The 24337-nt window shown below is 56.8% G+C and overlaps 8 protein-coding genes across 8 annotated transcripts; 5 read left to right on the top strand and 3 right to left on the bottom strand.

Annotated features, from left to right (window-relative positions):
• Positions 1-1371: 1371 nt before the first annotated feature.
• On the top strand, positions 1372-3609 carry C8A04DRAFT_37243 (calponin domain-containing protein; the record flags this gene model as incomplete). The annotated part of the gene is made up of 4 exons (XM_062783812.1): positions 1372-1497; positions 1622-2601; positions 2662-3464; positions 3512-3609. The coding sequence occupies 4 exons, from the start codon at positions 1372-1374 to the stop codon at positions 3607-3609; spliced, it is 2007 nt and encodes a 668-aa protein (XP_062636996.1).
• Positions 3610-4311: 702 nt separating this feature from the next.
• On the bottom strand, positions 4312-6916 carry C8A04DRAFT_12193 (uncharacterized protein; the record flags this gene model as incomplete). The annotated part of the gene is made up of 3 exons (XM_062777244.1): positions 4312-4494; positions 4586-4911; positions 4981-6916. 3 exons carry the CDS (start codon positions 6914-6916, stop codon positions 4312-4314), a joined length of 2445 nt encoding a protein of 814 aa, XP_062636995.1.
• Positions 6917-8358: 1442 nt separating this feature from the next.
• C8A04DRAFT_28614 (autophagy protein atg15) lies at positions 8359-10483 on the top strand (the record flags this gene model as incomplete). Its single annotated transcript, XM_062780710.1, has 4 exons — positions 8359-8568; positions 8651-9924; positions 9983-10093; positions 10147-10483. The coding sequence occupies 4 exons, from the start codon at positions 8359-8361 to the stop codon at positions 10481-10483; spliced, it is 1932 nt and encodes a 643-aa protein (XP_062636994.1).
• Positions 10484-11727: 1244 nt separating this feature from the next.
• Positions 11728-15252, top strand: C8A04DRAFT_28613 (uncharacterized protein; the record flags this gene model as incomplete). The annotated part of the gene is made up of 2 exons (XM_062780709.1): positions 11728-11802; positions 12049-15252. 2 exons carry the CDS (start codon positions 11728-11730, stop codon positions 15250-15252), a joined length of 3279 nt encoding a protein of 1092 aa, XP_062636993.1.
• Positions 15253-15349: 97 nt separating this feature from the next.
• C8A04DRAFT_37239 (ClpP/crotonase-like domain-containing protein) lies at positions 15350-16308 on the bottom strand (the record flags this gene model as incomplete). The annotated part of the gene is made up of 2 exons (XM_062783811.1): positions 15350-16080; positions 16152-16308. The coding sequence occupies 2 exons, from the start codon at positions 16306-16308 to the stop codon at positions 15350-15352; spliced, it is 888 nt and encodes a 295-aa protein (XP_062636992.1).
• An 807-nt stretch (positions 16309-17115) lies between these two features.
• C8A04DRAFT_28611 (protein RER1) lies at positions 17116-17988 on the top strand (the record flags this gene model as incomplete). The annotated part of the gene is made up of 4 exons (XM_062780708.1): positions 17116-17184; positions 17294-17411; positions 17476-17775; positions 17903-17988. 4 exons carry the CDS (start codon positions 17116-17118, stop codon positions 17986-17988), a joined length of 573 nt encoding a protein of 190 aa, XP_062636991.1.
• Positions 17989-19018: 1030 nt separating this feature from the next.
• On the top strand, positions 19019-20598 carry C8A04DRAFT_12151 (RNA polymerase II-associated; the record flags this gene model as incomplete). The annotated part of the gene is made up of 2 exons (XM_062777231.1): positions 19019-19292; positions 19382-20598. 2 exons carry the CDS (start codon positions 19019-19021, stop codon positions 20596-20598), a joined length of 1491 nt encoding a protein of 496 aa, XP_062636990.1.
• A 1117-nt stretch (positions 20599-21715) lies between these two features.
• On the bottom strand, positions 21716-24039 carry C8A04DRAFT_12159 (glycosyltransferase; the record flags this gene model as incomplete). The annotated part of the gene is made up of 3 exons (XM_062777234.1): positions 21716-21767; positions 21902-22586; positions 22644-24039. 3 exons carry the CDS (start codon positions 24037-24039, stop codon positions 21716-21718), a joined length of 2133 nt encoding a protein of 710 aa, XP_062636989.1.
• Between the last annotated feature and the right edge of the window lie 298 nt (positions 24040-24337).

Below are 24337 nucleotides of genomic sequence, written 5' to 3'. Positions count from 1 at the left end.
AGAACCAGAATGCCCATGCCCAGCAGACGCGAAATAAAGCAGAGGGCTTGTCTGCGGTGGTAGTGCATTGAAAAGAACAGCATCTCGGGAAATAACTTTACCTTTGATATCAGAAGCTCAGATGTATGTTGATGAATGCAATGGGGATACAAACTACACCCGTTTGCACGGTTGCTTGGAGATGCGTGTAAGAGCATCTGTCAATGCAGGAAAAAGTGAAGAAGCTGTGCTTGTGTGGGTCCCGAAAATACGGGACCTGGCAGAATCGCGGGGTATGTGGAACCAGTGGGGGCGGGATCTCACCGCCCTGGCGTGCCTGGGCATCAAGATCCAAACTTGGAGGTGCCTCGCACTCCGATTGGTTGACAGCTTAGGCTCTCTGTGGTGTTAAGTCACCTTGGGGTGGCGGAAATGTGTAAAGGATGTGTAAAATCGCAGTTGCTCTGTCGAAAGTTTGTTCACAACTTACTGAGACTAAATATCTTACATAGGGTTAGAAGGAAAGCATAGCTAATCAAGATTTTCCAGCTTTGGGGGGTCGTTCAACAATTCAGCAAGCTCTTGTTACCAAGCATGGGTCGTGGAGCTACTTGAGCGTGAATAGACGAGACGACTAAAACTCGTTGACCGAAAGCATAAAATTTCTAGGGGCAGATTGAAGCAAATATACTGGTGGCCAATGGTTCGGCTAATTTATAAAACAGTTGCTGGAGAGTGTGTCGCGGAAACGGGTCGAGGTAAGCTGGAGTGGAAGGGCGGCATAAGACCATGAGGTTTGGTTGATCTACAGGCTAGAACTGGCCTGAAACTGGAGACACGAGGACGGACTCAAAACTGGTATAAACTGAGAGGCATCCCTTTTAGCGTTGCATTCGACTTGCTGTTGATTTCCTTTCTCGTGTTAATATCGAATCTCTTATCGGCCCTCTCCGTTGTCACACGGTCCCATCAACCAAAACCAAACATTTAGGCCTTTGGATCCAGGGCAAGCAACCCAATTTGCTGCTAGGAGGATTCAATTTAAAGGTCGTCGTTAAGTAAACCAATCGGCTGCGAGACCTGGTGGTGTGGATTGCAGTAATGGCTATTGGCACTGTGCAGGCGGGGCTGGGCCCAGCCACGCTGGAATGCATCCCGAGGGTGCGGTCGAGACGAGAGAGATCGCACACGGTGCCCACCTCGAGGACCACTTACCACCACCACAACAATAACAACCCAGCCACCTCCGCGACCACCACCACCACCACCCGAAACTACCGCACCAAGAGCCCGTACAAGAGCAGATGGCGACAGCAGCTCAACGAGACCACGCCTGACTCTAAGATCCAAATTTGGATAGAAATCCCCTGCCAGTCGTCCCTTGTCAATAAAATGGCCTTCGCCGAACAGCAGCACTGGGTTAAGGTCCAGCAAAAAACATTTACAAAATGGCTGAATACGAAGATAGAGGCGAGGGGTCTCGAGGTCCAGGACCTAGTGAAGGACCTATCTGATGGTGTAGGTCTCCCTACTCCGTTTTGGCTCGACATGGAGGATAGGATTGGGCTGGCACTGGGAATGGGATTCGGACTGGAAGTTACCGAACATACGCTAACAGTTGCTTGTGCTTTCCACATCATAGGTTATGCTGATCCACCTCCTCGAATGCCTCTCGAACGAGTCCCTCGGCCGCTATGCCGCGAAACCCAGGTTGCGCGTGCAGTGCTTCGAAAATGCCAATACCGCCCTCGACTTCATCCGATCGCGGGGCATACAAATGACCAACATTGGCGCCGAAGACGTGGTAGACGGGAACCGCAAGATTATCCTCGGTTTAATATGGACGCTCATTCTGCGCTTCACCATCAATGACATCAACGAGGAGGGTATGACGGCCAAGGAGGGCCTGTTGCTGTGGTGTCAACGCAAGACCGCCTGCTATGACGAGGTGGACGTGCGGGACTTCAGCGCGAGTTGGAACGACGGGCTCGCCTTCTGCGCTCTGCTCGACATTCACCGGCCCGATCTGATCGACTACGACGCGCTCGACAAGTCTGATCACCGCGGCAACATGCAGATGGCGTTCGATATCGCTCATAAGGAGATTGGTATCCCGAAGCTGCTGGATGTGGAGGACGTGTGCGACGTGGCGAAGCCCGATGAGCGTAGTTTGATGACCTACATTGCCTACTGGTTCCACGCCTTTTCTCAGATGGAAAAGGTTGAGAACGCGGGCCGCCGCGTGGAGAAATTCGTGAACAACATGCGGGGTGCCTGGGACATGCAAAGTGCCTATGAAAGGAGAATGGCAGCACTGCTCAAGGTGATCCGCGAGCAAGTTGGGGGCTGGAAGGAGGCCAAGTTCGAGGGCACATATGCGGATGCCAAAGCACAAGCCGCAGACTTTGCGGCATACAAAAGGGGGTTAAAGAGGGAGTGGGTTGCGGAGAAAAGCGAGCTTGCGACCTTGTTGGGGAATATCAAGACCAAACTAGGCACATACCGCTTGGCGCCGTACGAGCCACCGGCCGAGCTGAGGTTGGAGGCGCTGGACCAAGAATGGAATAACCTGACGAAAATGGAGATGACGCGGGGACAGCAGATCAACGAGAACATCAGGGAGTGAGTTTTATCCCCGCTGCGGGAGGATTATGGGACATTATGCTGACTCCTTTCACCCAGTATCAAAAACGCACTCCGCAAATCCTTTGCCGACAAGGCTAACGACTTTGCCCTTGCTCTCAATACTATCCAACTCGCCATCTCAGGCCTGGAAGGCGATGTAGAAGACCAACTCCACCACGTCCGCAAGCTCTCCGATAACCTCCCACCCCTTGACGCCTTCCTCAAGACGATCGCGGCCGTCGACGAAAAGTGTCAAGAAGCCAACATCGAAGAAAACGACTTCACCACCTACACCTACGACGAGCTCTGCTACGAGCTTTCCCTAGTGAAATCCTCCGTGTCCAAAAAGCTCTCCTTCCTCGAAAACCAAATGGTCGCGCGCAACATGACCAACCTCACCCCCATCCAACTCGAAGAATTCGAGTCCGTCTTCCGCCACTTCGACCGCGACGACACCAACTGCCTCTCCGAGCTCGAGTTCAGCGCCGCTCTCGCCTCGCTCGGCCTCACCTTCTCCGAGGACGAGATGCGCGACTCCTTCCTCGACACCTCCGGCGGGCGCGACCACGTCACCTTCGAGCAGTTCATCGGCTTCATGGTCGACATGACGGAGGACCAGAACACGGCCGAGCAGGTGTTCCAGAGCTTCCGCGAAGTCGCCGATGGGAAGCCGTACGTGACCGAGATGGACTTGCGACACTCGCTCGTGCCGGACGACGTCATTGAGAAGCTGGTCGAGATCATGCCGCCGCATACCGGGCCGGATATGCAGACGGACCGCGGCCAGCCGCAGTTTGATTATGTCTCGTTTATGGACAAGATGATTGCGGACGGGGCCGCGAACGGGAGTGGGAGTAGAAGTGGGAGCGGGCGGTCCAGTCCGGCTAGAGCTAACGGCGTGCATTAGATGGACTAATGGGGCTGGCCGGCTGGCGACGCTTGGTTGGGTCGATTGGTGGTGGTTGTTGGCTTGGTAGCGTCAATGGGGGTGGTACCGCTCTGTGAGTGGGAAACCCCCTTGTTCGGAAATCTCCTTTTTTTTACGTGGTAATTCTTTTTCTTTATTTTTTTTTCTTCACGGTCAATTGTGTTAGCATAGCGGGCGTGGCTTTTTGGGGATACAAAACAAACACTTTTTCTATCCACCCATGCTGTACAGCTGTATCAGAATGGCTTATCAGAGCGGAGCTGGGAAAGGGTATAAATAAACTTCATTCCATCAGCCTGCTTGACACAGTAATTTGCGTTTATATGTATTGTTACCAATATCAGGGAGTATCCGAGATAGATCTTAATGGACTCGACTTTTCCCAATGCCCCCCCCCACATCTCATCTTTTTATACCATTCGCGCTCAAGAACCACTTACGAAGCATCTCAACGACATGACACAGTCAAATCAGGTATCCCAGACGTAAAGTCCATATCTATTCATGCCATTTATGACTATGCCGCTTTACGCTTCTCTACCCAGCCCAACCCAGTCCAACCAACCAGCCTAACAAACACCAAACCATGCACGCTGCTCCCCAGTCTATGCCCTTACGCCAAAGAATAAAAAGAACCAGGAAAGAAAAGAGAAAGAAAAAGAGAGTGACAGGCCACAAGGTAACCGATGATCCCAGCATGGAAAAGAGAATGAAACCAGCCTAAGACGGCCAAACAACAACCACGCCAACCCACTGACATGCCAACAACAGTCCACCGCTTACTCCTTGAAAGCACCCATATCCTTCAACGCCCCCGCCAGGCGTTTGTAATCCTTCAGCAGGTCGAATACCTCCCCCAGTTTGAGCTCTGCGGCGTTCTGCATTTCCAGAAACCGCTTGTTTGGCGGGTTGATCTTGACCTGTTCCTTGGGTGGGAGGACACTGGCGAGGTCGGGGAAGGCCTGCAGAAGTAAGGTTAGTTTGTGTCCACACAAGCATATCGAGTGACTGAAAACTAGAAAAGAGGCAAGGGGGAAGAAAATACAAACATACCGTAGCCAAATCCCCCCCTTCCGCCCCCGCTCCATGCGCCCCCCTCGCAACAACCCCATCCTTCACCGGCGGCGTCGGCGCCCTCAAACTGCTCCCACCCACAGGACTAGAATGCGCCGCACCACCAGCAGCACCAACAGCAGCAGGTGAAGAAGACGACGAAACGGTCCGTCCAAACCCCCTAAACCCCCCAATCCCCGCCGACAGTCTCGCCATGGGATTCAGCGAGTTCCCCAGATTCCGCATAGAGTCCATGATCGGTGGGCTGGTGACTACGGGACTCGACCCGGTAGCCGTGACCTGGGTTGTGGAACCGGGCGCGCCGGCTACTTCGGGGCGTCCACGGTCTTCACCACCACCACCACCGCCGCCGCCGCCGCCGCCAATGCCGAGACCGGTACCGGTGGTTCCGCTAGCGCCGCCGCGACGCGACGAGCCGGCGCTGCGGGCGGAATCAGCGCTATGATCCCGGGAGGCTTTGCGAGCGGTGCCGGCGATGAAGCTCAGCAGGGGTGGTCGCTCGTTTTGCTGCTGTTGTTGCGGTTGGTCCTGCTGCAGCGGATCAGCCGGGCTGGGGCTGCGGACCGACAGGTCCGGGGTGTTGGCGAGATCGTCTTCGAGGCTGCCGGCGGGCGGAGGGGTGCCGATGAGTTTGCGAGCGTCGTCGAGGGTCTTGGGGACGATGACGTCGGCGCCGTCTTTGGTGAGCAGGGCGTCTGGGGCGCGCTCGCGGAGCTTGCCGAGGAGGAATTTGTAGCTGTCGCCGAGTGAGGTGCCGATGGTTTTGATGCCCTGATCGGCGGTGTTGAGGACGGCGTCGGAGGCGAGGTTGAGGGCCTTGGCTGGGGTTGGGGTGCTGCGCATAAGGTCGCTGAGTCGGCGGGTGCGGAGCTGGGCGTTTACCGTTGCGCGGAAACCGGCTGGGTTCGGGCTGGAGCTGGGGCTTGGGTCTTGAGAACGTTTTGATGCGCTGTCAATGCTAGGGGCTGCCGCTTCAGCACGGGTGGGGCTAGGCGAGATGGGTGAGAATGCGGGCGGGAAGGTTTCGTCCTTGGGTGCGGGCGAAGAGAAGGGGTTCTTGACGGGGCCCGTGGGGGTCTCGTCGGCGCGGAGGGTGGAGAGGTCGACGGTTTCGAGGAAGGAGATGGTCGCTTCGAGGGTAGTGAGGCAGTAGGCAGCTTCCCCGTTAAGTTTGTGCTCCCAGCGGAAACGCTGGATGAAGTTGACGTCGCTGATGACGCTGAGGTTCTCTGGTGGGAGCGTGATGAGGGTGTAGATCAACATGGGCATGAGTTCGTCGGCGGACGACGAAGGGTGAAAGTGAGACAGCGTGTCGATGATGCTCTTATGGACCGATTTGAGCTGATTCAACTTCCCAAGAGGGTACCTCGACTGGCTCATCAACACGAGCTTTTGCCTCGCCCCTTCTAACCACTCCTTCACCTCCTCCTGCTTTTTAGCCATCGCGACAACATCATCACCTGTGCCCAAGTCGACACCCAGATCGGCTAGGCCAATGCCGACCACAGCAAGAGCGGCGGTTTTGGAACGGAGCTTGGCGTCCTGCGCTTCATCTTGAGTGGTGCGGTGGCGGTATATTTTGCTGTAAATGCCTTCACATAACCTCCGTTCCACGGCCTCCTCCAGAAGTGACTTCTTCTGCTCCAATGCCCTTCTTGCCTTCTTCCTGTTTGCGTATTCCTCAGCCGTAAGGAGTTGTTGATCCGAGTCCTGCCTCGCAGGCACTGGTTTCGACTTGTCCTTGCCCCCCAGTGAAGCGGCTTTTGAGCGGAGCAGGCTCGCAGCAGATGTGCGACTCGATAGTGGCGGTCCATCTTCACGGCGCTGGCGCGTAGCCAGAGTGTCGACGTGCGTCTGAATATGCGAGGAGGCTGTGGCGTAGAAATCTTGGAACATGCGGGAGAGGTTGTCGATGTTGGGTGGGGTACGGTGCACCTTAGCGGATAACGAATCGATGAAGCGGTCCGTCAGGCTGATGAGCTCGATGGGGAGATCGTCGAGGTCGATGGAGGCTCTCGGCGGCTCGGTACCCTCCTCGCTGATCCGACTCACAAAAGTATTCGGCTCCTCGATTTCGGCTGTCCCCGATATTGGCGCTACCTGTGCCCCGGAGCTGGTTCGGAGGGACGGCCTTGTCGCAGGCGAGGGTCCATTTTCGACAGTACTAGCTCTCTTCGGTCGGGTTGTCGACTGGGGAGAGGTAGGACGCTCAACACGAAAAGAGCGCACTGGTCTCAACGGGTTTTGGCGATCCGCCGGGTTCGGGTTGGAAGCCATAGGACTGCTGCTGAAACCGAGACTAGATAACATGGTGTCAACGTCGGGATATATGGAATAAAGGAGTGTGTGGGACAATACGAAAAGAGGGTGAGTTCATGAGACGAGAAGCGGGAAGCCCTTGACTATCAACGGCGCTTGTTCGCATAATGAATCTCAGGCAACGCGGGGCCGTTTTGGTCCTTACCTGAGCTCGCTTCCTCAGCGCATGAAGGGGCGGGCCACCCCCGAGATGGGGTTGTTGAAACAAGCGGACCTGGGTGGGTGATCAGCAGGTCACCTCGATCGCGGCCGCGGGCCGTTTGACTTGGTGAAAATCCAAAGCTGAGCGACACGGGCGCACATCCGCAATTCGAGTCGGCGTCGATACCTTGCTTGCACATGTGCTAAGAGGACAAGATTGGGGATAGCGGGACATGGGGCACCTCGAACTTTCGATCGAGGATTCGACGTCAAAAGATGGAGCTACCCACGCGATAGCGGGAACGTTGTGGGTCGGGCGCGCAGCTCCCAAAACCAATGCGGGTCAGTCTAGGTACGGGGTGCTCTAACAAAGCAGGCAGATATCGCACCCCGAAATGCGACGGGAAGCGCTGAAAGAAACCCTTGAGTTCCTTCATCCGACTGCAAGACTGAATAAATCCTGAAACTTTATGAAAGAGTAGTTGAAACAATGTTCTAAGGTTTTGAGAAACAGACAACTCGATTCCTAGTATTAGTGCCATCAGTCCACGGCCTTCAAGGTGCACACTGTGGCGGCCAAGGCCGTCGATTCAGAAAGGGCCAAAATGTTTAGGCCATCCACGGACGCGGGCATTGATTGGGACGGACCGCCTCGCCGGGCCCTTTCTTCCGTCAGCCTTCCTTTCAAGGAGAAGAAGGACCTCAGACGGAAGGCCGCCACCCCATCAAATCTTGACGTGTCCATTACCCGCGAGGCAAGCACGATGGACATCTCAGGCACCCGTGGGAGGAAGCTTCCAAAGAGGGACGATTCTCAACAGTTTCCCACTCCGCGCCAATGGGAACGGTCGAGGTCAGCACGACAGACCCCCGCAGGAGTCTGGGGGTGTGCATCATGTGCCTGTTAGAGCCCCATTGAAATGCGGGTAACCCCTCGGTCAATTCCTTACAGGTTCCGCAGTCGACAGGTGGAGCGGTACAAGACCCACTTGACCGCCTTATCAGCAACGCAGCTTCACCGTTGCTTGCCTGGTCCCTGATTGGCGGTGGCGCTGCACTCCGATCCGGCTGCCAGCCAACCCGCCGTCGTCATCTGGACGCCGGAGCGTTCACGAGCCACGCGGGTCCCGTCTCATCTTCTCTTCCATCTTTCCATTCCAAACCACGCACTCCTTTGTCAACAACCGAGCGGATGGACTAAACCAAACCGCGACACCAGCACCAACCTCACTTTCATCGGCATCTTCATTTTACACTCTCTGCTTGGTCTACCATTGACAACACCGCCTGGCATGTTGCCGAAGCGGAGGGAAACAAGCGCGAGGTGCACCTCGACGGGACGAGTCACGGCCAAGCTGCTGCTATCTTTCCTCGCCCTCTCCGCGGCCCCCGTCGCTGCGGTTGACCATGGAGGGTCAGATGCGCAGTTTGTCCTCCCGATCGAGGCCGCTCCGGTAGCTCCGTTGATACCCGAACCACCGGCCCCAGCGGAACATACCTTTGTAAGTCGTCCACCCGTTGTTGATGATGATGATAACGAAGTGATGAAGAGCTGTGTTACTAATATGGGATTTCCATCTCTAGACCCTTCGACACATCTATCATCACGGCACCCACCGACACCCAGGACTCCATCGTAAACAGGACATCGACGATTCGAGCGCGGACGTATGGCTGGCCGCTGAAGATGGCTTCGAGGCTGAGCGCATGGGGCCACTCCGGGCGCGGAGCAATGCGGTTCGGATCGAAAGACTGGCGGACCGGCGGCCGAGTGTGGTAGATCCGATTGTGGCCGAGTCGCGGCAGCAGGGGTTTGTCTCGGTGATGTCGCCATCCGCGTGGACGGTCGACGATGTTGCCGGGCCAGACGTCACCGATAAAGGCACCGTTTTGTCTCTCGCCTTGATGGCGTCGGATGCATATGCGGCAGGCCCGGGCGATGCGGACTGGGAAGATGTCGGCGCACCTTTCAATCGGAGCCTCGACTTTGGCTGGGAGGGCGATGGACTCCGGGGACACGTGTTTGCGGATGAGAATAACTCGACCATTGTTATCGGGCTAAAGGGGACCTCGCCCGCTGTTTTTGACGGGGATGGGACCACCACCAACGACAAAGTCAACGACAACCTTTTCTTCAGCTGCTGTTGCGCGCAGCAGGGGCCGTGGACCTGGCACCAGGTCTGCGATTGCGCGACTGGCACCTACTCTTGCAACAACACCTGTGTCACACGAGCGCTGCGCGAGGAGAATCGATACTACCAGGCAGCGCGCGAGCTGTACGCCAACGTCACGGAAGTGTACCCCAACTCTCAAGTCTGGATCGCCGGCCACTCGCTGGGTGGTGCTGTCAGCTCGTTCCTCGGCCTCACCTATGGCGTTCCAGTGGTGACTTTCCAGGCCGTTCCCGATGCCCTCGCGGCCGGACGTTTGGGCTTGCCGATTCCCCCGGGAGCTGACCCAAGTGCGCCCCAGGCCAGAGAGTACACCGGGGCATACCACTTCGGTCACACGGCCGACCCAATTTACATTGGAACCTGCAATGGAGCCACGGCATCGTGCTCCTTCGGCGGCTATGCCCTGGAGACAGCGTGCCACACCGGACGGGAATGTGTCTACGATACTGTCGGTGACAAGGGCTGGCGTGTGGGGATCGGAACCCACAAGATTCGGTCGGTCATCCGGGATGTTATTTTGAAGTATGATACCGTCCCCGAGTGCAAGTTCACGCCGGAATGCCGCGATTGCGGGAACTGGAAGATGTACGAGAGCAACGGGACCGAGAGTACCACCACGACCTCGAGCGCTCCGACTTCGACGTCATCCAAAACCCGTACCCGGACGGAGACTTGCAAGACACCGTGAGTTTATTTTATGAGGGCAATCTTTCAGTCTGATCACTGTACTGACTGTAATCAGGGGCTGGTGGGGCTGCTTGGATGAGACCACCACGGCGACTGGGACGGAGACGTCCGAGGTCACGACTACCACGTCCACGTCCACGTCATCGACCTCTACTTGCCTTACACCGTATGTTATATCCCAGACCTCTATGTCGATTCGAAACACACTAACTGTATTAGGGGCTGGTTTGGGTGCAAGGACAAGACGACGAGTATCGTGGCGACAACCACCACTTCCACTATCCCAACACAGACCAGCACCAGCTGCCTAACACCGGGCCGGTTCTGGGGATGCAACGATGAGACGACATCAGGGGCCGGCGCTACTACGACCACCACTCCCGAGGGACACAGCACTATCACATCACCACCTAGCCTGCCGGACCCCACGACGACGCCTTCCGCTGCTCCGACGAGCTCTGGGCCTCCGAGCAAAGAGACGTGCGTTGACCGGGCCTGGTATGGGCGGTGCAGGGAGTGGGATGGCGAGGCCCCTGAGGGTAACGAGGACATGTAAGAACATTTTGCGACGGAGTTTTTAGTTTTGGTCACTTTTTTAGGCCTTTCTTGGGTTACATACACTTGGTATTGGGCGCGACGGAGTTTCAGATACACAAGAGCAAGCACTCGCGATGGGTTGAGAAGCGTAGCTTACATACAGATATATACTGCAATTATGAATTTTTTTTTACTACTACTTGTGTCATTCGCCAGTGGCCGCAAGATTAAGATTAAGCTTGGCTTTGCAGTGGAGGAATACACAGCGTGCATTTCATTCCGTTCGATTCTAGCTTAGTAGCTTGCCTGTAACCGCCCCTCTGCAAAAGTCCAAGTCACTTGTGACTCGATACGTGTACCTTGCAGGTGACAACTCAACGAGGCCTCGTGTCTCGGCCGACTTTGTTTGATGTCCATAGGCCCAGTCCAGCACGAAGTACGGAGTACCTCCGCCTTTTACTCTTCCAGAGCGAATCCCCACGCCCCACTTGCTTTCCTGCAGGTCGCCTCGGTCGCCTCACAGCCCGCCAAGTCCGTCGAGTGCCACCGAAGCACCGAAGCCGCGGCTGACTTGACTGACTGACGGTGACCTCGTGTTTTCTAAGTCGAGTTCGGTGTCTTGCGTCGCCTTGTCTTTTTTTGCCTTGTCCGCTTACCGCTTCTTTTTGCCTTTTTCTTCTTCGTTCAGCTGTTTCTTTGGATTTTGGTGCTTCGGCTAGTCGTCTGGTTCTAGAAAGTGCCAAGTACATTCCTTCCACAGGGCAGCTGAACATTACCCTTACCAGTACGGATATACACGTCCACGTACCACTCACGAGGAGCCCGCTGCGAAACCCCACTTCACTTCAACTCGGGGTGATCTTTTGAGCTGCTCACTTGTCAACAGCAACTCACTCTCTCCCGAGGTCCACCGCCAGTGTCTATAGGTTCGCAGTCCAGGGAAAGCCCCTGGAATAATCTGCCACGACACCCGACAGCCCCTCCCCCGCTTAACCCACTCACTCACTGGTCCCCCCTTTTATTTTCTCGAAGGGACGAAAGACGGTCCGACCCCCCTGTCTGTCATCCGAACGGGATCTCGTGTCGTGCGTGTCCCCGATTTTCAACCGAACTGTCGGGTCACGATCCCGTTCTGCGTCTTCTATCGTTTTTGTCTTCTTCGTCGTTCTTGTCCTTCTTTGGGGCGCGCTTCATTTCGGCACTTTTATTGTTTCTCGTCTGACGTACGGGGAATAAAGTTTTTGAGGGGGAACAGCGGAAAGGATGACGGAGCCTCAACTGGCGGGTGCTACGCCGCCGGTGCTGGCGCCGAATTTGGAGGCGCAGCTTACTTGTTCTGTAGGTTTTTTTATTTTCTAGCTTTCGTGGATGTCTTTCCCGGTGGGCTTTTTGCTCATGTCGCCCTGCTCCGTTTCACTTGGGATGGCTGTTGAGCTTGGTTTCTTGTTCCTTGAATACTCAGTTTCCTGTCATTTGTCCCGCCTCAAATCTCAAGTGAGATGAGTCCCCGAATAAACATGAGCACACGACACAGAAGGGGGGAAAAAGCAACCTATAACCATAACCCCAGCCTAACATTTTCAGATCTGCACCGACCTCCTCCACCAACCCCTCACCCTCCTCGACTGCCTGCACACCTTCTGCGGCGCCTGCCTCAAAGAATGGTTCTCCTTCCAAGCCCAACGCATCGAGTCGTCCCCGGGCCCTCCCCCACCCCCCGGTACCCCCTTATTCACCTGCCCGAGCTGCCGAGCAGGCGTCCGCGACACGAAGCATGACGCGCGAGTATTCAGTCTGTTGGATATGTTCCTGGCGTTGAATCCCGGCCGGGGGAAGAGTGAGGTGGAAAAGAGGGAGATGGATGCGAGGTATCGGAAGGGGGAGAGGGTGATGCCAAGGGTGAGGAAGGTGGAGGACCGCACGGAGGAGGAGAGGTGGGCGGATGAGGAGGAGAGGAGGGTGCTGGAGCAGGTTAGGTTGGTTAGTTTGAGGGAGGCCACGGAGGGGGTTGGCTCCTCTGGATCTTCTGGTTCTGGTTCTGGTTCTGGTCCTTCTGCTTCTGCCGGGAGGCGGGGAAATGGAAATGGAGGGCGTAATAGGAGTAGGGATGCGAGTAGGGTGAGGGGGTCAGGGTCAGGGTCGGATAGGGAGAGAGACGGTGCTGCTGCTGCAACTGGCTCAGGGAGGAGGAGGGCGCAGAGCGTGACGGTGAGAGCAGGAGACGGCAGCGGTGGGGAGCGGGAATCCGGAGGTGGTCGCAGGCGGAGTGAGTCGAGACAGCGGGGCGGCCAGGGGGCCGTCGCCACAGCGTTGGAAGCGGATGTCCGGGCGCGACAGGTCGAGCACCAGAGCTCACTGCGGAATTTGATCAGTACCGATGGCATGGACATTCGGGATATCGAGCGGGAGGTGGAGGAGTTTGCGCGGCAGATTCAAGAGGAAGGGTTGTTGGATGGGTTGGACTTGGATAACTTGGATTTGGAGAACAACGACGAGCTCAGCCGCAAGATCACCGAGGCGTACCGGAGACGACACCGCGAGAGAAGGCGGGACGGCGGGCGACGGAGTAACGCCAGCGCGCACTCGCACCGGTCGGATATCGCAGCGGCGCGGCCCCGGTCCCGGACAGACGACAACTCACGGCCGACGAGCAGACACGCGGCGCGGTCGAGAGCGCCGAGTGTGGGCAGCGATGGAGACCGTAGCCGGTATCCGCCGTCTAGCTCGGCGCATCTCGATGTTGGGGAACAGGCGCGGCGTCGGCGGGCGTCGAGTGGTGCTCGGAGCGTGACGTTGCCCACGGTGCCGACTGCCGGAACACAGGCGGGCAATGCCGGGAGCGTGGGGTCTCGGGCGCAGACGGATCTCTCGGGTCGGGCACGGGGGGCTAGTGGTGCTGATTCACATGTCAGACGGCCGAGTATGGGGATTGAGGTCAGGAGTTCGAGTTCACCCACGACTGCAGGTGCTACCGGGCCGGTGTCGAGACGGGGCTCTCCGGCGAACCAGGGGCTTCCACTTCCGTTTAGTGCGCGGGCCATCGCAAACTTGGGTCTTCAAGCCCAGACGCAACAAGCACAAGCACAAGCACAAGCACAAGGACAACAACATATACAGCCTCAAACCAGCGATGGCCGGTCTACTTCAGCGCACAGCGGACGGAGGTCAGACAGGCCAGGCGCCATAGATGTCCGTCCGGAATCACCCACGCTCGGGTCCAGCTCGACGCCGCCAAACCTCGTATCCCCCCCTTTATCCCCTCGAAGGCCAGACTCCCAACAACAGACGGCCCGGTACAAAGAGCCGTACATCAGCTGCAACGTGTGCCACCGCGAGCACATCGAGTACGACCTGCACTACAACTGCAGCCTCTGCCACAGCGGCGAGTGGAACATCTGCCTCGACTGCTGGCGTCGACGCAAGGGGTGTCTGCATTGGTTCGGCTTCGGCGCTGCAGCCTGGGCGCGATGGGAGAAAATCAACAACGCCAACAACAACAACGCCCTCGGAGACCACAACCAGCAGCAGCCACCAGCCGCTCCACCTCACGTCCTCGCCCCGCGCCGCTACCTCCCCCCGAAACAAATCCCCGCAGGCGCCGACACGCGCCGCATGCTCATGACCCCGGAGAACCCGGCTGACCGGCTGCAAACGGGCACATTTTGCGCACGCTGCGAGGCATGGACCAACGAGTGCTACTGGCGGTGTGATACGTGCAATGATGGCGAGTGGGGGTTTTGTAGCGGGTGCGTGAGCCAGGGGAATGCGTGTACTCACCCGCTGCTGGCGCTGGAATATCACGAGTCGGGGCCTCCGTCGCCGACAACGACGACGATGGCAACGACACCACACACAAACAACTTCCAACCCGTCCTGCCCACGCCCTGCTGCTCGGCCTGTCGGATCCCCATCGCCCCGTCTGATCCCCACTACCATTGCTACACCTGTCTGTCCAACAACCTCGTCCACGTTCCAGACTACGCCCATGACGGCCCGTCCACACCGCCCCACGACAAACAACATTACCAGAATCAGCAGCCCCAACAAAACAGCTACGACCTCTGCACACCCTGCTACACCTCATTCCTCACCGACGGCACCATCGCCCCCGAGAACGGCCCCAGCGGCTGGCGTCGGTGTTTACGTGGCCATCGTATGGTGGTGGTCGTGTATGCCGCTGATCCTGAGGCGCTTCGGGCAGCAGCAGCTGCCGCTACCGCCGCTTCTCCATCTGGTGGACCCGGATCTGGGTATGGGACAGGGGCTGGATCGGGGTATTTCGCGCGGTATTTACGTCGGAGGGTGATACGGGATTTGGTAGGCGGGAGGAGACTGGGGTTTCAGGAGGTGGATGTGCCGAGGACGGATGAGGGGCGGGTGTGGATTGCGTCGTGGGGGGATGATCAGAGTGAGGGCGGGAATGGGAATGGGAACGAGAGAAAGAAATGGGAGCGGTTATACGCCGAAGACGTTGGGATTCCCACGGCTAGTCTTGCGCCGACTCTTGGTCTTCACATCAACAGTCACAATAACAGCAACGGACACAGTAACAGTAACGACCACAGCACCAGCGAAGGAAGGTTCACCAAGGCTTTCCCCCCCGACGGCGGGACCGGATTGAAAGCCGTTGCAGGCTGGGGATGGACACCGGCGGCTGGGGTGCAGGATGAGTTGTTGTTTCCGCGGGGGGCTGAGGTGTTAGAGGTGGAGGATGTGAATGGGGAGTGGTTCCATGGGTTTTATATGGGCACGCGGGGGCTGTTTCCGGCGCCGTATGTGCGGCTGTAATCTACCTATCCTGTTAACCCAGCTTTGCTACTTGGATAAGTTACCACAGTAAAGCAGAATATTCAACCATATATCTATCTCGCCCGGTTCCAAAGACCTATTCATGACTCCACTCAGCCTTCTTCTTCCCCGCAAAAGCCTCCATCCCAATCTTCTGATCGCGACTCCCAAACAACCCATGAAACACCCTCCTCTCGTACTCCACCCCATCCCTCAACCCCAACTCCTGACTCCGATTCACCACCTCCTTCGCCGCCTGCACCGCCACCCTCGAATACCCGGCAATCGTCTCCGCCGTCCCCAACGCCCCCTCCATCAACTCCCCATACCCCTCAAACACCCTCGCCGCCACCCCCCACTTCTCCGCCTCCTCCCCGCTAAACGACTTCCCCGTCAACACCAACTCCATCGCCTTCGCCTTCCCCACCGCCCGCGTTAGTCTCTGACTCCCCCCCGCCCCGGGGATCGTCCCAAGCTTAATCTCCGGCTGACCGAAATTCGCGGTTCGCGTGCAGTACAGGATATCAGCCATCAACGCCAGTTCACAGCCACCGCCCAACGCATGGCCCGACACGGCGGCAATCAACGGCTTCTTCAGCGCCGTGGTGAGATCCGACCAGGACTCGATGAAGGAGGTGGTGTAGGCCTGGCTGAAGGTGAGCGGGGCCATTTCTTTGATGTCGGCGCCTGCGGCGAAGGCGCGTTCGGAACCGGTCAGGACGATGGCGGAGATGGAGGGGCTGGATTGGAAGGTGCGGAGGGCCGTGTTGAGCTCGGTTATGAGGGGGGTGCTGAGGGCGTTGAGGGCTTTGGGGCGGTTGAGGGTTACTGGGGGGTTTGTTAGAGATGTATTGGTAAGGGGAGTTGGAGATATGAGGAGGGGAATTAGGGGGCCGTGCCTTGGCCTACACCTGGGCGCGGTTCCGAGACTTGAATGTACTCGTAGCTGCGGGTGGCCGTGGCCGAGAATGAACGGGCGCTGGCGCCGGCTACGCGGGGGAGCGTGCTCGGCTGGAAACGGGAGGCCATTGGCCGCAGGCCGCGGAGGGTGTTCATTTTGGTGTGTTTGTGGTAAATGTAGTGGGAGTGTCAGATAGGTGGTCAATTGGTGGAAATGCCGTGTTTCCAATGGTATGGTCAAGGGAAGTTGAAGAGAGGGTAATGTTGGAGTTGTTGTCGGAGGTCGAGAGCTCGAGGTCCCACTGAGCTGCAGGTTATCCTCGGTTTAAGCACATGCCCAGCCGTCGAGGTCCTTCAGCGGTGGTTCAGCATTGATACAGTTTTCAGGCAAGTTCAGTAGCATTTGTCTACTGTTTTGTCTATTTTGTCTACTAACTGCCGTTACATCCACAGTCTAACCAGGTATCCCAATTTTGTAGTAGCTCTAATGTTTGTCGAGGTCAACCCCAAGAAGAAAGCTCCGCTCACCCTCAACCCGAGTGACGACGTCAGAGCCGGCCAAGACGTCCCACAAACTAGCACAAGCCACAAGGCTCAGTCTGCGCCACATAGACCCACCTTCACCCCTTCCCCTGCAGTGCCAAAATTTCCCCTAATCTCTTCGGGTGGCTGATACGACCCGAGGATTCTTGTCCATCAAGTCCCCTGTCCGCAACCGTGTGCAAAGCGCAAGACGCCAATCACTGCAAGACGCGCAACGGCCAAAGCTGTCGCCTTCGATTTTCATTTCCAGAACCTCCTTTTTATTTTTCCCTTCCACCAGCGCATTCTTCAACCTTAAACTTTTACTTTTAGTTTTTCTTGTGTTACGCAACTAGAACACAGCCCACGACGACCGAACCCTCCGTTTCCGAGCGCATTCGTTAATTCGATCGAGACGACCAACTCAGTCCATCCGCCATCATGGAAGCCCCAGAGGAACAGCAGACGCCGTTCAGCGCCGTGCAAGCCCAGACGAGCAAGTTGCAGAGGGTGCGTTACAATAAATAGCTCCTAGGGAAACATACGAAGACACAGTGTGCATTTGCCGTGCGCTTTCTAGTCCAGGTGAACTAACATACCTTTTGCGCCTCGCTCGCAGCAATACCAAGCGCTCCTCGACCAGTCGACGCCCTTCGTCCTCTACCGCTGGGTCGGCACCGGCGTCGCCTTGCTCATCTTCTTCCTGCGCGTCTTTCTTGCGCAAGGCTGGTATATCGGTTAGTCGTCACTGTCTACTACCCCCCTCGTGGGAAACCATCTTGCTTACACTGATACACCCAGTCGCCTACGCCCTCGGCATCTACCTCCTCAACCTCTTCCTCGCCTTCCTCCAGCCCAAATTCGACCCCTCCAACGATGCCCTCGACAACGACATGGAAGACGGCGCGGTAGGCGGCCTCCCGACCAAGCAAGACGAAGAATTCCGCCCCTTCATCCGCCGCCTGCCTGAGTTCAAGTTCTGGCACTCGGCCACGCGCGCCGTCGTCATCTCCTTTGTCTGCAGCTGGTTCGAGGTCTTCAACGTCCCCGTGTTCTGGCCGGTCCTAGTCATGTACTGGTTTATGCTGTTTATCCTGACGAGTATGCGCTTCCTGTCCCTGTCCCCTGTTGTGCTTTTTCTTGTGAGGGCGGTGGTGGTCGTCGGGATGGTTACGCCGATGGCGGTTTATGTCTGGGCTTTGCTGATGGGTCCGCGATGAAAATTCAGTGAGGAAGCAAATCCAGCATATGATCAAGTACCGATATGTGCCTTTCACCATTGGCAAGGCGCGCTATACGAAGAACAGCTCGTGAGAAGAAAGTCCGATGTGTCTGAGAGATAGACCGACGGGCAGGCGGGCAGGCGAGATTTGCACATCTTTTTGTTAATAGAATGGATTTGGACCCGGCGGCGGTTATACTTCTTTTCACTTTTTTGGAGGGAGGGGAAAAGTAGGGCCGGTGGGAAGGGTTCTCATGTATTATGACGCATGCCACGGAGCTCATGACAGTCCTGGAATTGGGTGGGAGAGAGAACGGAACTAAACTTGATGTACTCAATTCGTATTGTAATGAAGCCCGCAGCTCTGCCGCACGGGATTGCTTGTGGGTGGGTTGGAGGCATCGGTACCGGGGGCTCGGTCTAATGTTGCTTTTCACTTTCGACCACGAGGAAGAGACACTGGGACCGGGTGGGTTTTGCGTTGGCCCCTTGGGGTGAGGACATGGGATTTGGGGTGGTAGCTGCGAGATATGTTTCGTGGTATATTTACCGTTTTATGAGTTCAACGAAGGTCCCGTAGGGGTCAAACCTGTGTCTGATGTGAAGGAGGCAGTTTATCTGGATAGGTGGATAGACATGGCTGGCCGAGTATGGGAGCGTTGCTAATTTGGTTTCTTCGCCCAAGGCCATCAGGAATACGCGGCCAAATCTGTGAGTTACCGTTGCCATTGTGCTATGTTTTTGTTTCCATCAGGACTCTCGGTTTCTTGTAAGATTTCGAATCGAACAAAACGAGACAGCACTATTCGGCCCGGTTAGTTGTTCTATGTCTGTCGGCTTTTTTTCTCGGAATATTTTGTTAATACCCAATACTTTAAATATATCTTTCCATTTTATCAAGTCTGCATGGATGTTCTTGGGCTGCAGGTATTTTTCTATTCACATGGCTATTGTGGGGCGAACAATAACTCTGTCCTTAGCTAACCCCAACCCCGGATTTGGTCAAGTCTCGCCAAGCACCGCGGCGCGCTCCAATTCCCCATCGTCAATTGGATCTTTCTTCCTCGACGACTTCGACCATTTCGACAACCAAACCACCGCCATCCCACACAGTCACCCAACATGTCGTCCTCACAATCGAGAGGCGGCGGCGAACGCATGATCCACCAGGACTACATTGCCAGGATACGGTACTCCAATGCGCTCCCTCCTCCGCCGAACCCGCCCAAGTTGCTCGACATTCCCAACACAGGGCTTGCGAGCGGCCAGTACACCGCGCCCGGCTTTGCGTCACGCCTGGCGCGCGAGCAGCCGTTGAACATTGAGGCGGACGCTGAGCTGGGCATGCCGCTGAGCTTGGTAGGCATGCCGGGTGTTTTTGATGGGGATGAGAGCTGTCAGTTTTTCCTTTTCTTTTCTCCCTTCTGCTTTTCGTGGTTTCTTTTCGTCGCCGCCTTCTCGAACCTCGGGACTAACACCCCACAGGCATCCAAGCTACCGGCAAACCACAAACCATCCACCCCCACGACCGCCTCCTCCTCCGTCCCCTCGCGACCCTCGGAAAGCCCAAGCTAGGCGACACAGCCGTCTCCTTCCTGCGACGCACCGAGTACATCTCCTCGGTCCAAGCCAAGCCGCGCCCGGCCGACTCCGTCTTCCTCAAGCAATCCTCCGGCAACGCCGCCAAGCGCCCCGAGAAACGCAAGGCGTCCCCCGAGCCGGACAAGGGCACACCGGCCTGGATCCGCCGGCGCATCGAGAAGAGCTTCGAGGTCGCAGCCGCCAACCTCGCCGAACGCACCCGCGTCAAGCACCCCTCAAAACGCAACCTCAAAGTCGTCGACTCCTTCCCGCTCCTCCCCGACCTCGAGGCCTTCCCCGACTCGGGCGCCTACGTGACCGTCAAGTTCAGCACCAACCCCGTCAACGCCACCGACGCGTACGACACCCGTCTCCTCTCCGGCATCTTCAAACCCATCGAGCGCACCGCCGCCGAGGAACAACTCTACGAAAACGCCCGCGCCGCCTGGGAAGCCGACCCAACCCAACCCAAACCCTCCCAAATGATGAACTACGACCTCTTCCTCCCCGCCGACACGTTGACGGGGGAGCACTTCCGCGCCAAATTCGACGTCGACAACGCCGGCCGCGACAGCGCCGCCCTCTACACCAGCACCGAAGCAGGCGGCAGCTTCCGCTTCCCACGCGTGCGCGCCTACGAAACGGCGCAGGAGAAAGAAATGGACCACGACAACAAGTACGACGAGGAAGTGATCCTCGCCTTCCGCGACGACGAGGGCGCCTCCCGCGGCCGCACCGACGATTCTGCCGCTAAGGCTGTCTACTACTACCCTGTCATGCAGCGCACCACCATCCGCAACCAGCGCACCAAGAACATCGCGCGCACCATTGGCATCACTGACGACGAGGAGACGCATCTTGATGAGCTGCATGTGCGTGTTGATGAGCCCAGTGAGGAGTTGTTGGGCGAGCTGGCCCGGTACAAGGTGCAGCCTGTGGGTGATTTGCCTGATGAGGGGGAGGAAGAAGAGGAGGAGGTTGAGGAGGTGGTGCAGAGCTATGAGCGGGATGAGGATGATGTGGAGCCGGGGTATCGTAGGCGGGATGAGGGCAGCGCGAGCCCGGCTGCGAATGGTGGGCGGTATGAAGGGGATGAGGATGCTGAGGGTGAGGAGGAGTAAGCCAACTCGCATTCAGTTCGGTGTTGGTCGGGAGAGAAAAAATACCGACAGTTAGGTAGTAGCAGCCTTGAGAGCTGTACGTGTGTTTAATTTTACCCCATCGGAGCGCGGAGTTAGACTGGTAATTTGCAAAATATAGGGAAATGGTCTAGATTTGACGGGCAGTCTAGTTAATTCATGGACCTAATCTTACCGTGAAGGAGATTGATCTTTGAAGGACGAGTTATCAAGTGACTAACTAGTATCTTTACATCAAAAACCATTGCTCCCAAGACCTACGTCTAATACTGTACAACTTCATCATTTTACGCGTCTGAGAACCTCCACGGGATAGAGACCAACGATCGAAACCCGAAACCTGAAGGAAGCCGTGGAAGCAGGAACCGACTCTAAAGGCGCACCAAGCAAAAAACATGCACTAGAACAACAAGTCTCGAAACAAGGACGCAAAAACAGCGCCAACGCTAACTAACATACTATAACGGAACACCCCAACGCTGGGCATCTTTCCATCTCCTCCTCCACCCACCCATGACCCATACTCCAACAGTCAACACACTACTTCACCGGCCAAATAACCAGTTTACCACTTCACTCATCCAACAAGTCGGCACAGCACGTAACAAGACAGACCCCAGGTGGTCAGCAGACAATTAGATAGTCGTTACTCTGAATATTTGCACACAGTGTTCGTCAACACCACCAGGGAGCTCACTCACTCTGTTGGTCAGAGAACAATAACAATAAATTCAACGACAAAAACGAAAACAAAAACGAAAACAATAACAAATAGTCCTATCCAATCCTAAACCGATCCTGACCGATCCAGTCCAATCCAGCCAACCCATCCAACCTAATAATCCAAAATATTTGACTCATTCATTAACCCTCCCATCCCGCCGACGATCGAACGAACCCACTGTCATTTATTTCCATCCCGGCCTCTGCGATCCAAACCAGCCACCCATATTGATGATGAGGTGATAATAAGTGGTAGTGAGTTATATATAACACGTGATAAATACGGATAAGTAAGGTAGCGTGAGGTAAGGCAAGGTAAGGCGAGGTAAGGTGATGGTATCCAAGGTGATGTATAGCCCCTTGCGTTGGACGGTGTTTAGCCGACGTATCCAATGTTCTCTCTGTCGTCGTCTACGACACGTCCGTATCTGTGGGTGGGTTCGAGGTTAGTACTTTGTATTTGATCGGTGGGAAGGGGGTAGAGAAACGGCGAGTGAAAAAAAAGAGTGGAAAGAAGAACAGGAAATGGGGAAATAAAAGGACAGAAAAAAAAAATACTCACTCCAACAACAACCGAAAAAACCACACCTCCAAATCCTCATTCCTCAACGTCTTCCCCGCCCACTCCCTCCCCCTCAACGCCATCCTCTCCGCCTCTTTCCCCTCTTTACTCTCCTCCACCTTCCCCCCTTCCTCCCCTTTCCCCTTCCCGCTCTCTACCCCCCTCTTCCCCAGCACACCACCATCACCAGCAGGCCCAGCATCAACCTTCACCCCACCAACCCCACTCCCCTCACCCGCAGCAGCACCAGCAGTAACAACACCAGAAGCCTCCACAACCGGCGCTGTCCCCCCGGCAAAAAACCTCACCACCTCCAACCACTCCTCCCCATGCAAACTCAGCGGCACATAATGCACCCACGGCCGTAACCAATCCGCATGCCACTCGCGGAAAATCGCCCATTTATACACCAAACTGCGGCTGCGCAACAACGCATAGAACCGCCCCGAGAAGGCGTTGCCGTCCATGTCGAGAACGTGCTTGTATCCCAGGGCGTCTTCCTGCTTGGCGTATTCTTGAATCGTAAAAAAGGCGCGCTGGGCGTCGCAGTCGCCGGGGTCGCATTGGCCGACGTGGGAGAAGAAGACGGAGAGGAGGTGTTTGAAGTCGCCGCGGGGGACGGAGAGGGGGGTCCATTGTTGGTTTTTGTCGGGGGATGGTGGGGGCGGGGTTTGCTTCTGTTTATCTGGTTTCTCTAGTTTTGGTGGTTTCTCTTGTTTCTGTTGTTTCTCCTGTTTCTTACTGCCGGATGGCGGGGGGGTGTCGGCAGCTAGTGCGGCGGCGGCTGCTGCGATCGCTCCGGTTTCTGTGCCGGTGCTATCAGGGGTTGGGGGTGCAGGGGGCACGAGGACCTTGGCCTCATCGGGAGCGTTGATCTTTTGCACAAACCGCTGACGGTGTTGACGGCGCCAACCGCCCTCTCTCGAGAACCCACCAGTCGTGGATCCACGCCAGTACAGCTGGTCAAGCTTTTCGTCCCAGGACGGATCGTTCTTTTCGTCGTAGGGGACCTTCCCCACCCAGTACCAGGGCGACGGGTAGACGATGTCGGCGTAGGATGAGATCTTGGACTGGGAAAAGATCGGGACGAGATCTTGGACGACACCGTAGGAGTTGGGCCGCTCGAAGAAGCCGTAGGTCGACCCAAGCGAGGGGGACAAGCAGATGTCGGACATGGCTGTCCAGTTGGACACGAAGCCCAGCTCGCCCATGCTGTATTTCTCGATGTCGTCGAACTGCTCGTCCTCTTCGAGGATCCGCGACGGCGAGTCGGGCGGGCACGACTGGCGCGAGTGCGACCAGACGGACTGGTGGGGGAAGAAATCGAACCGGGAGGTCTTGACGTCGTCGAACCGGCCGTTGTAGTTGAGATCAGCGGGCTTCTTGGTGAAGTCGTTGCGCGGGGCCTTGACGGCGTTCGCCGCAGGCATGGTCACTGTTTTGGCCTTGTGGACGAGGCGGGCCATGTCGTCGTGGGGCACGACCACGCGGGACTCGTCGTTGACGTTGAACACCAGATCCATGTCCGGCAGATGCTGGGTAAACTTCTCCGTCATGCCGATGACCGAATCCCGCATCCAGTCCCACCCGCCCGCAACGTGCGACATGTTCCCCCCGCGGACCTGCATCCCCATCAGCTGGTTGTCCCTGCCGACGACCTCCCGTGCCCGCGCGCGGATCGTCGACGGCTTCAGGCCCCAGAACGGCGTCAGCAGATCGTGGATCGTGTCGAACTCGTCCACCAGCTGGACCTTCTTGCTCCTCGCAAAGGCCCACCATTTGTCAAAGTGCGGGGGCGGTGGTAACCCGTATCGACGGCGGTACTCGGCCACGGCTTCGCTCAAGGTCTGCGACTGCCGCGCCTTGACGGCCTCGAACTCGCGCTCGGCGTCGGCGATGAGGTGCCATATCGGGTGTTTCCCGCCCGGCGCGGGCTTCGGTTTTGTCGTTACGAACTTCTTGCTCGTGAACTCGATGACTTCGTGCGGTTTCGACTCATCCGGGCCTTGCACGGGTGGTGGTGGTTCGGCCTTTACCGGCGCGCCCTGTAAGCTGTCGGGCGATTTGCGGGCGATCGAGTAGAGGCAGAAGACGACGAAGAAAATGACGCCGAGCAGGGCAAGGTGGCGGTTGCGCATTGTCCGCTTGGGAAAGCTGACCGCGGCAGCGGCACCCTTGAGGCGCGGGCCCAGCGCGTCGCCCATATGTATGTCCTGCGCTGTCGCTGTCGCTGTCGGAGCTGTTCTGTCCTTGACGAAAGACGAGACAACTAAGACGGAGGGTCAAGGCGTGTGGCTAGCCGAAGTCGATCAATCGATGAATCCAACGGTCGTCGCCGGGGTTTCGGGCTCGTGGGCGATGATCCCCTTCTACTCCGTAACTCCACTAAATCCTTCTAGACTCTAGAGTGAGGGCTCGCTGATTCTCGGTTTCAAG

The sequence above is a fragment of the Dichotomopilus funicola genome (genome assembly GCF_033296635.1).
Source record: "Dichotomopilus funicola strain CBS 141.50 unplaced genomic scaffold C8A04scaffold_31, whole genome shotgun sequence".
Classification (NCBI taxonomy): Eukaryota; Fungi; Ascomycota; class Sordariomycetes; order Sordariales; family Chaetomiaceae; genus Dichotomopilus; species Dichotomopilus funicola.
Note: the sequence above shows the minus strand (reverse complement) of the source record. Positions and strands in the feature narration are given on the sequence as shown.